Here is an 11,374-nt window from a genome sequence, read left to right on the forward strand (position 1 = left end):
GGACCTGGCATCCACATATGTGGACATCACATTTTGGGTTATCTAGACCAGAATAATATATATGGCTCTACAAGGGCCTGATATCCACTTACAAGGACATTATAGTGCCACTGTTCTATCGAAGTTTTAAACAAATGTCCTCATATGTAGATCTCACTTCAGGTAATCAGGTAAAACAAAAAAGAATCAGGTAATTATTTATTTTTTGTTTTTTTGTTACATTCATCAGGCACCAATCAGCCCAAATAGCAAAGAGAAATTAAAAATGCATGCAAAATGAAAGAGTTCGGGTATTAGGAGGTTAATGTGGGACCCCATTTATGTGAACACAAATCCAAATATATCTAGCAAAATCAATCTGTTTGTTTTCAGGAAAAGATGCTCTAAGTGTCTGTAAGCTGTGATCATACAGGCTGATTGGTTGTCATAAATTAAATAACTAAATGTGACCGACATGATGGCACATTTATACAGCACTGGTGTAAAAAGCTGGACTGAATTCAAACTGAATGATGTGTCATCAAGTTTACAGACAGAGCAACACGGAGCTGTTTTTGCTGCAGACCTTGAAGGCTGGAAAAACAGGCTCAGAGAACTTGGTCCTGAAGGTGTGAATGTGACTCAGTTTATTAAATGAGACTGTGTAGTAGGACAGAGTCCCTGCAGGCCAATCCAGAAACACTCCCAGTCGGGGGCAGCCAGAAGGTGGAAACGGGTGTTTAGTGGTCTTACTATCATGCTCTGCATAGTAAGTTGGCTCTGGGTCCCATTTAAAGCCCAAAGACCAGGAGATGTTATTCCACCCGAACCCAGTCAATCTACCTCGTCCCTTTCTCTCTAATTTTCTGTAGCAAACAGCAGCAGCAGCATCTGCACCTTTGTTCATATTCAGCTCTACCTCCCAGTAATGGCGCCCAGTCAGAGCCTCTCTGCACAGAATGTGAGGCCAAACTTCAAATCTCTCAGGATGGTCGGGATACGACTGACACTCTCCGTTTGTCACCTTTTTGTTTCCCTCAGACAGGATGAGGTTGTTGTTTACTGTGTTTGGATCCACGGTGAGACCACAGGCATCTGATGGAGAGAACGAGACCTGATCAAATTCATTCAATTCATTAATTCATTCATCGATCCATCCATCCATTCGCTTCTGCTTTTCCTTTTCAGGGTCGCGGGGCGCTGGAGCCTATCCCAGCTGTCATAGGGCGAGAGGCGGGGTACACCCTGGACAGGTCGCCAGTCTGTCGCAGGGCCAACACACAGGGACAGACAACCATTTGCACTCACATTCACTCGCACATTCACACCTATGGGCAATTTGGATTAATCAATTAACCTATCCCCACAAGCTGCATGTCTTTGGACTGTGGGAGGAAGCCGGAGTACCCAGAGGGAACCCACGCAAACACGAGGAGAACATGCAAACTCCACACAGGAAGACCCCGGCCTGATGGTAGAATTGAACTCAGGACCTTTTTGCTGTGCGGCAACAGTGCTAACCACCGTGCCACCGTGCATGATGATGTCACTGACTGAATCTGTCCACTGCAGATCTGCAGTCTGTTTTTAACATGTCAGATCTCTGTCCTCAAACCTCAGCTTGTCTGAGTTTGATTATGATGATGGATTTTATCTGCGTGTTTCTCTGATTCTGTGTTTCACACTGTGCTGCCTTTGAGACCTGATCAGAATCACAGTTCAGCCTAAACATTAAAAGGCTTTATTAACAGAAAGTTACTGTTGTTAATAAATGCAACAACATGTTTAGGAACCTAAACCAATCAGACTGATCCACTGACAGCACTGCTTTAATAGTTCCTGTCCTGAAATCCATTGATCTGGTGGCAGGGGAGGATGCTGGACAGGCCTGGCACACCCAAACATACAGTGAGGGTGTGCTGGGAATGCCTAGCAGAGGCCCTAGTCCGCGAGATCTTCAATCCACTTCTCCAGCAGAGCTTCAATAGTATTCTGAGGGAGACTGGGGACTTAGTTCGAATGGACCATGTTCAACATCTCCATTATTGAAGCCGCTGCACTGAGCTGCGGACACAAGGTGGTTGCTGCCTGTCATGGTGGTAACCTCTGAGCACAATGGTGGACACCAAAGGGGGAAGGAGCCAGAGGTTGAGGTTTTCATCCTGGTCATGGAACACTGGACCAGCTCTTTATCCTCTCAAGGATACTTGAGGGTGGATGGAAGTTTGCCCAACCAGACTACATGGGTTTTGTGGACTTGGAGAAAGCATTCAACCGTGTCCCTTGGGGTGTCCTGTTGGGGGTGCTCCGGGAGTATGGGGTGTCTTGCCCATTGCTATGGGCCATTCAGTCCTTATGCAACTGTTGCAAGAGCTTGGGCCGCATAGCAATAAGTCGGACTCGTTCCTGGTGGGTGATGGGCTCCGCCAGGGCTGCCCTTTCTCACAGAATCTGTTCATAATTTTTATGGACAGAATTTCTAGGCGCAGCCAAGTGGCAGAAGGTTTTCACTTGGGTGGTCTCAGAATCTCATCTCTGCTTTTCGTGGATGATGTGGTTTTTTTTGGCTTCATCAGGTGATGGCCTCCAGCTCACCTTGGAATGGTTCACAGCCGGAAAAGGGTGGAGTGCCCACTCTGGGTCAGGGACAAGTTCTTACCCAAGTGGAGGAGTTTAAGTATCCCGGGGTCTTGTTCATGAGTAACAGGAGAAGGGAGCTCAACAGATCGACACACAGATAGTTGCTGCGGTTGCAGTGATGCAGACACTGTACAGGTCTGTTGTGGTGAAGAGAGAGCTGAGTGTAAAAGCGAAGCTCTCAATTTACTGGTCAATCTATGTCCCCATCCTCACCTATGATCCCAAGCTGTGGATAGTGATCGAAAGAATGAGATTGAGGATACAAGCGGCAGAAATGGGCTTCCTCTGAAGGGTGGCTGGCCTCTCCATTAGCGATCGGGTGAGAAGTTTGGCCAGTAGAGCCGCTGCTCCCCCACATCGAAAGGAGCCAGTTGTGTCGGTTTGGGCATCTGACAAGGATGTCTCCTGGGCGCCTCCTGCGTGAGGTGTTCTCCCACCAGTAGGAGGCCCCAGGGCAGACCCAGGATACGCTGGAGAGATTATATCTCTCAGCTGGCCTGTGAACACCTTGGTGTTCCCCCAGACAAGCTGGAGGAGGTGACTGGGGGGAGGGAGGTCTGGGCTTCTCTGCTTGGGCTGCTGCCCCCGCGACCCAGCCCCAGGTAAGCAGAAGAAGATGGATGGATGGATAGTTGGATCAATGGGAATAATTTCACTTTAAACAGTTCAGATAATTTTAAGATGAAAGAGTATTATTTTGTTAGTACTTACAACGCATGAGATCTCTTCTGTATGCCACCTTTTCCACATCAGTGACATCAGGTCCTGAGAAATCTTCAGTGACCAGGTTTGTGTTCCTGTAGTGGTAGATAGTTGCTCCTTTGTATTTGTCATTTTCAATGGCTGTTATAAACAGTCTGCTGCAGTTTTTCACCGCTTCGGCCTTTTCTGTCATCTGCTTTATCACCTCGTCTGAGCGGTACCATTGGTCCTGGGTAGGTGGAGTGTTACCATCAGTAGCTTCCAGTTTCTTTTTCTCCAAGTAGTCAGACATGTTCTGCAGATATGGGTCAGTGGATTTCAGGGAGGTGAAAACAAAGCAGAGAATTTCCTCTACTCCTGGTTTAAACACCTCTCTGTCCAGCTCCGACTGATCTGAGATGATCTTTGTTCCCTCCATCATGTCTACAAAGTACCTGATGAGGGTGACTTCTCTCTCTTCATCTTTGATCCACTTGGTTAATCTCTCCTGACTGAACGGTGACTTGTCTCTGTCATCAAACACTTTCACTAATTCCTGCTCATCTTCCTCACCTGCCCTGATGGAGGGAAGTTTCTCAGCCATTGTTTCCTGGAGTGAAGATCTGAAATACTCACAGAGCTTCTTGAATCTGCTCAATTTTTCTTGTATCTGTGGAAAGCTTCGCACCACTCTGTCCTCCAGCAGATCATTGCAGCGTATTTCCATATTATCAAGGTCTTGTAGGGCATCTTCAATCTTTCTAACAAGTCTGGCACTGATCTCTTTCTTCATCTCAGCAGCTTCTGGATGTAATTTCTTCAGAGGCATCAGTGTGACCTTCAGTGGAACACAGTTTTCTCTGTTTTCTCCCAGTAGTTTTGGAAGTTGGATGTATGTCTTCACTGCATCTTCAAATGTTACAGGGTTGCTTTGAAGAATGAAGTCTCCATAGAACTTGCAGGTGAATTTATCCGTCACAGCTTTTTCTTCATCATTCAGCTTGATGTCAACTTTCCCGTCAACATTAAATGAGGGGATCTTCTCTATCACTGCTTGCATGCTGCCCTGAATGTTCTCAGTGCTGCTATCATCTAACTTCTCACTGTCAAACACAAAGAAAGCATTTGCTCCATAAAGGATTCCTGTGACTACATGTGTCGCCAAATGTTTCACATCTTCTGCTTCTTGAGTGTTCTTGGTTTCATCAGGAGTCAACATCAGCTGTTTGAATTTGGTGGTAGCTTTGTACTGAAGTGTGACTCGAGTCTGATGGTGAGATTTCTTCTTGTCATTCAGATATTTGGCTAATCCTTCAATTTCAATGAGTCCACTCATCAAACTGGCCTTCAGTGAACCATTAACATCCAGCAGTGACAACTTTTTTTCAATGGAATCCGTTGCATTGATGTGAAACTCATTGCTGTGCTGATTATTCTCCACTGACTTCTCCTGCAGCATTTTAGCATCCCACAGTGTGACACCTTTAAGACATGAGATCAACAAAATGGTTGTAAAATTTAAAGAAGAATAATATCAGCAGTTTCAGGTTAATCAGGATTTTATTTCATGTTACACAGTTTATTTACACATACAAATCTAAATTTCTTAGTTAAGACACCTCTGAATTAATTCAATAAGTTTCATAATTGTTTTATAAGCTCAGTAGTTTCTGCACTACAACATATCATAGTCATAAATATATGGCCTGTAAAGGAGCTGGCAATTTTAAACATTTCTAAACACTTAATCCTGGGAACATTACACATGTTATTTCATTTAATAAAGGTGACAATCACAGAGTGCTGAAAAATTACACTCCAATTTAAAAAAAAAAAGAAAGTATTTCTGTGATTTTTTTTTCAACTTGTGTTTTGCAGTCAGGATTATGATCTGAATATTGTGCCAAGCTTTTCCAAGAAGATCTTTATAAATTCTCTATAGGCTCCTCTTCTTTGTGTGTTTCTTTTTTCTGTTTATTCATTAACTTCTATTAGTTTTATGTTATTGCAGTGCATGTGTATTATAACAATGTCAAGCTCAAAGGGAGGATATAAAAAGCAAAGAAAAGATTGACAGAAAGACAAAATAAAGGGAAGAAAATAGGAGAAAATGTAATAAAAGGATACATCTGTGAAGGTTCTCAGTCATCCAGGTCATCGTAGTCTAAGGAGCTTCCAAAGAAAAGCGTCTGGACTTCTTTAAGTTGCTTGAAGACGTTTCACTTCTCATCCGAGAAGCTTCTTCAGTTCTAGGGTCAAATAGTGGAGAGTCCCAGATTTGTCCCAGAACTGAAGAAGCTTCTCGGATGAGAAGTGAAACGTCTTCAAGCAACTTAAAGAAGTCCAGACGCTTTTCTTTGCAAGCTCCTTAGACTAATATAAGGATAGTGCATAAAAGGAATGAGTGGTTAACTGCTGCACATGTAAGAAAAAAACCAAAAAAGCACAGATACACAAATTAATATCACCCAGGCCATCAGCAATCCCCAAGAATACCGAAGAACATTACCCTACAGCCAGGCTACATGACAACAACAAGGGAAGAGGGAGGGAGGGGGGCCCATATGAAGCACCGACAGCCAGATGCCAGCTACCTTGGCATGAGCTGAGACCAGGGCCTCATATTTTATTACAGCGATCACATGTTGTAGATATTGAAGATATATACATGCTTCCATTGGACAGTATAATCACAAGTCATAGCATACATTTTCGCTGCTATGCAGATAACACCTGACTCAATCTATCCGAGCCCATTCTCATTCCCAACTTTTAACATACCGACTATTTCTCATGTCCCGAGGCATCCCATGGGAACGTGAAAGGTGACCTTCCGCATTCCAATGATACGAGCCGGATTGTGGATGAAATTCAATAGAAATTGCTCCCGCTGTGTATTCCAGCCCTAACCCTAACCTTATTCCTAACCCAAACCATAATTTTTCCCCTAGCTTTGGGAGTGAGAACGTGTTGTCTATCCATGAAGCCAGATAACACAGACCAATGAGTTAAACTGCAGGAATGTCTTAAAGACATAAAGACCTGGATGGCCGCTAACTTTCTGCTTCTTAATTCAGATCAAACTGAGGTTATTGTACTCGGCCCTGAAAATCTTAGAAATATGGTATCTAACCAGATTCTTACTCTGGATGGCATTACCTTGGCCTCCAGTAACACTGTGAGGAACCTTGGAGTCATTTTTGACCAGGACATGTCCTTCAACGCACATATTAAACAAATATGTAAGACTGCTTTCTTCCATTTACGCAACATCTCTAAAATTAGAAATATCCTGTCTCAGAGTGACGCTGAAAAACTAGTTCATGCATTTATTACTTCCAGGCTGGACTACTGTAATTCATTATTATCAGGAAGTCCTAAAAACTCCCTGAAAAGTCTTCAGCTGATCCAAAATGCTGCAGCAAGAGTCCTGACAGGGACTAGAAAGAGAGAGCAGATTTCTCCTGTATTGGCTTCCCTTCATTGGCTTCCTGTTAAATCCAGAATTCAAAATCCTGCTCCTCACATACAAGGTCTTAAATAATCAGGCCCCATCTTATCTTAATGACCTTGTAGTACCATATCACCCTATTAGAGCACTTCGCTCTCACACTGCAGGCTTACTTGTTGTTCCTAGAGTATTTAAAAGTAGAATGGGAGGCAGAGCCTTCAGTTTTCAGGCCCCTCTTCTGTGGAACCAGCTTCCAGTTTGGATTCAGGAGACAGACACTATCTCTACTTTTAAGATTAGGCTTCAAACTTTCCTTTTTGCTAAAGCAGGGTTTGGCAACCCTGGGCACACGTGCCACAGTTGGCACGCAAAGGGTCAACTGATGGCACGACCATAGGTGGACTGGCCATTGGGCATTTGCCCAGTGCCATATTGGCCCAGTTTATTTTTCTTATCATTGTTGTGAGGAGACCATAAATAGCATTTGTATTTTCTGTTGTACAGTTCATTTGCTGTTATGGATAAAAAGTGTCTGTTTTGTTTCAAAATGTCTGATAACTATTCGCTGATAGCTGCCAACATTTGCAAACAAATATAATTCTATAAAGTTGTTTTATAAAGTGTGTAACTGTTAATATAGAGCGTTATTAAACTTATTGCTAATGCAATCATATGACACATTGACTTCTGAGGAAATTTTAGATGGCACTCATCATCAGAAAGGTTGCCGACCCCTAAATAAAATTGAATTGATCATTGATGGTTTGGAGAAAGTCATTATTGAGGTTATCGCAGAAAAATAAATTAGAGAAAAAGAGTCCAAAGAAATATCTAGTATTGCAACAGCTGTCCATAATGGTACGTCTGTAGTTGGTTATGATTTTTTTTTTGATGTTTAAAATTTAATTTGTGAAAAAGATTTTTATGGCTTAGCTTGGATACAGCTAAGCCATTAATACCACCATAACTGGTTGGGTTTACATTGTTCTTTGGTGAAATCCAACCAAATGATGCCTTTACTTTCCTTTTTTTCAAAACAGTGCAGTTGGTTCTGATGGTGACTTAAGTTGCCTTCCATGTGCTTCAGTCACTGTTTATAGTATTCCCTCGCGACATCGCGGTCCACCTTTCACAGACTGGCTACATTAATTTATCTGTAAATTTCTTATATCACAAGTTTCCGCATCCTATTTAATTTTTTTTTAAAGTTTAATTATTTTTGCAGTAAAATAAGCATTTTCTAATTTGCAACAACATAAATACTGTCTTACTGCTGAACACCACATTGCTGATCTAGGCTGTGGATCAATGTGTTATTATATTAAGGCGTTTTACATGCGAAATGCCCCGCACCGCCTGGTTGAGGCTACGGACTCAAACGATAGCTTTTCCCTCAACATGTAAGGATGTGTCTCAAACGTGTGTTTAAATGTGTAGAAAGGGTCTATAAGAGTTTGAGGAGGGGTTTTATCACTTAAAATGTTAAAAAAAAAAACAAAAACAAATATAGTTTCTACTCAACAGAATTCCACCTATGGCTGTGCTTCCCGGAACGTGCAATAATTGAGGGAATACTGTACTTTCACATTCATCAGAGAACTTTACTGTGTCTTGATTTTCTTAAATCAGTATGAATGAGATGTCCCACCTGCCCAAACAAACACCAAAAACAGAAAAACCAAAAACCAAAACTTGGGTTGGTGACAGTTTGAACAACAACTTTGCAAGTCCCATTTTACCTGGGATAAGTCTGTCGCTCCTGGCATCATAGAGCATCCCTAAAGTGAAAGGTCGACCCAGAGCAGCCACCTCCATAATGTCTGAGGCCATGTCTCCTATGTGAATTAAAATATTCAAACACATGGGTTTAAAGAAGAACAATGAGGAACAAGATGTAAACATAACAAAACAAGATTCTGCAAATAAATCTCTGAAAAGCATTTTAAAAAACAAAAACATTCACATAAAAAAGAGGATCAAAATTAAATTAAATTAAAAAATAGTGAATGAAAAGAGGTGTTTGACACTTTGAAGCATGTCAATATATATTTTCATAATTAGTTCCACTCGATGTTCCCCAGGTTGATGCATGTTGCTCTTTTTGTGGTTTCTAACCTTACAAACCCCCAGACAAGCACATATTTCCACTAGACCTCTAGCATCTTCTCTCACTCAGAGACGCATAAAATGATACATAAAATGAAGTGTGCTACTTCTTTTTGTAAGGGAATTTGACACACATATAGACAGTAATTGATAATTCATAAAACACCTCTGTTCATTCACTATTTTTTAATTAAATTTAATTTTGATCCAATAAAAGTGAAACTTAATTAAAAACATAGGTTTTAAGTTAACAAACAAAACAAAACAAACCTCAACCATTGGTAACCTGGTTCAAATAGGAATGAATGTCCTGGTCCTTAGAGCTGTACTAAGGAAGGATAGGTCTGACGCTTAGAGGAACATTAGAAGGGGAAACATTACTTTACCTTTTTTACCTTTTATGATGAGCCGCAGCACCTGAGAAAGTTTTAGGTCTGCAAGTTCAAAAGGATGTCAGTAGATTAGAAGTTAAGATGAAAGAACTGGAGCCACAAAGGTCGCATACCCTGTCTGAACCTGTTTTATACCACATTGTTATGTGACATTAGACACGTAGTGTAGCAGCACAACATGTCCGGTGTTTTCATTTTCTCTGCTCTAAGCCCATATATGGAGCAAACACAAAACCACGTATGAAGAAAAGATGCTGTCTGTGGTGAATGGGGAGATGTTGCATGTTTTACCCCTTGTTGCTACTTCAATCATGAAACTGATCAATGATCAGCTGATTTCTCTCTTGTTTGTTTATCGCCCACTTTGCGCCAGAAAGAGGAAACCAGCGGAGGTCGCTCCAAACAACAGCAGCACGTTTAAGCTTGATCAGCTGTTGTTAGAATTTATTTAATATTAATTAAATAAATTTAAATTTAAAATAATTAAATTTAATTGAGAGGGAAACATGCAGATGAAACCAGCCCATATGGAAAAGATATATATAAATCTTATAAAGTTTGTATCTGTCTTGTGTAGGGATGGGTATCGTTTAGGTTTTATCCGATACCGGTGCCAAATCGGTACTTTTGAAACGGTGCCGGTGCTTAAACGGTGCTCGAACCGGTGCTTAAAGAATGGAGAACACAAACTTCGTCCAAAAACCTCTCATGTTTTTATTTTTAGCAGTCTCTTTTTTTTCTGCAAAATGATAAGAGCCGTAACAACATATAAACATCATCTGTGCAAAGATTTATGTTTTTAAAGTGAAACAGTGAAAAATTACAGCGCTGTCAATACATGAATATCCAGACATTGTACAAAAATGTCCAATTCTGGCACACAATTGGACACCATGCCAGTTGAATTTTTTTAGGTATTTAAGAGCAGAAATTAATTAATTTTATTAACATGCCTAAAAATGCTTTTTTTAAAATACGTTTTTGAAGAATTAACCACACATTTACATGGTAATGGACCTTTTCTGCCATGGAGCGCTTAATTGGCCTCTGGCCCTTTAAACTCTGAGGGGCTGTAACTTTGGTTTCTTTTGGTCAATTTGCATGATTGACACCTCTTTTTAATTGTTTGAGCCAATAGAGTCACAGTAATGATGCCATGTTCACGTTACTTCAACCAATCAGACGTTCCAAAGCCAACATCCACGTGGGCCCAAATTTACTGCATGTGACGTCTGTCCAGTCACGTGTCTATAGGTGGGTCTAAAATGGAGGTTGTTGACGGAAAACGACTCTGATGCGGCTGGGTAGGCATGGTAACTGCTGATAATCATGTGGCTACCGGCTACCGGCGAAAATAACGGAGGAAATCTGGACTGTAAGCCAATTTCTGTCTTAGCGCATTTACGCCGCTGTGTGTTTTTGTGGTCTTCTTTTGCAGCTCATTCAGTGAATTTTGGTCAGAGTGTGGTGAAACTTGGTGTTTGGAATTGGTGATAGCTCTGGAAGATAACCAGCTTTTGTCTGTGAAGGTTCTCAGTCATCCAGGTCATCGTAGTCAAAGGAGTTTGCAAAGAAAAGCGTCTGGACTTCTTTAAGTTGTTTGAAGACGTTTCACCTCTCATCCGAGAAGCTTCTTCAGTTCTAAGGTCAAATGGCCGAGAGTCCCAGATTTAAACCCAGTGGGAGTGTCCCCCCAAAGAGGGACAAAGGACCCCTTGGTGATCCTCTAATCACATGAGCCAAGGTTTGACTCCCATCACCCTCTGGAACACAAACTTGGAGTAATCAGGACCCTACACCACCGGGCAGAACATGTTCCCTCTAAGTCTGAGGGAAAAAAGAAGGAACACACACATGTAAAGGAAGCACTCAAAACATGTGGTTATCCCAACTGGGCGTTCATGAAGTCAGCAAAGATGCACAGAAAAGAAGATCAGACACCAGCGAGCGAGGATAAGAAAGACAGATGCAACAACGTTGTCATCCCCTATGTAGCCGGTGTATCAGAGAAACTCAGGAGAGTTTTCTCCAAGCACGACATCCCAGTGTACTTCAGACCCAGCAACACACTCAGACAGAAACTGGTTCACCCGAAAGACAAAACCCCAAAACACAGACTTAACAA

General features: G+C 41.7%; 1 protein-coding gene across 1 annotated transcript; it reads right to left on the reverse strand.

Annotated features, from left to right (window-relative positions):
• Positions 1–255: 255 nt before the first annotated feature.
• On the reverse strand, positions 256–8,581 carry LOC134633187 (neoverrucotoxin subunit alpha-like). Its single transcript, XM_063482057.1, has 3 exons — positions 8,491–8,581; positions 3,331–4,782; positions 256–1,074 (listed from the first exon to the last, which is right to left on the reverse strand). The coding sequence occupies exons 1-3, from the start codon at positions 8,579–8,581 to the stop codon at positions 527–529; spliced, it is 2,091 nt and encodes a 696-aa protein (XP_063338127.1). The 3' UTR covers positions 256–526.
• Between the last annotated feature and the right edge of the window lie 2,793 nt (positions 8,582–11,374).

The sequence above is a fragment of the Pelmatolapia mariae genome, linkage group LG8, assembly GCF_036321145.2.
Source record: "Pelmatolapia mariae isolate MD_Pm_ZW linkage group LG8, Pm_UMD_F_2, whole genome shotgun sequence".
In the NCBI taxonomy this organism is placed as follows: Eukaryota; Metazoa; Chordata; class Actinopteri; order Cichliformes; family Cichlidae; genus Pelmatolapia; species Pelmatolapia mariae.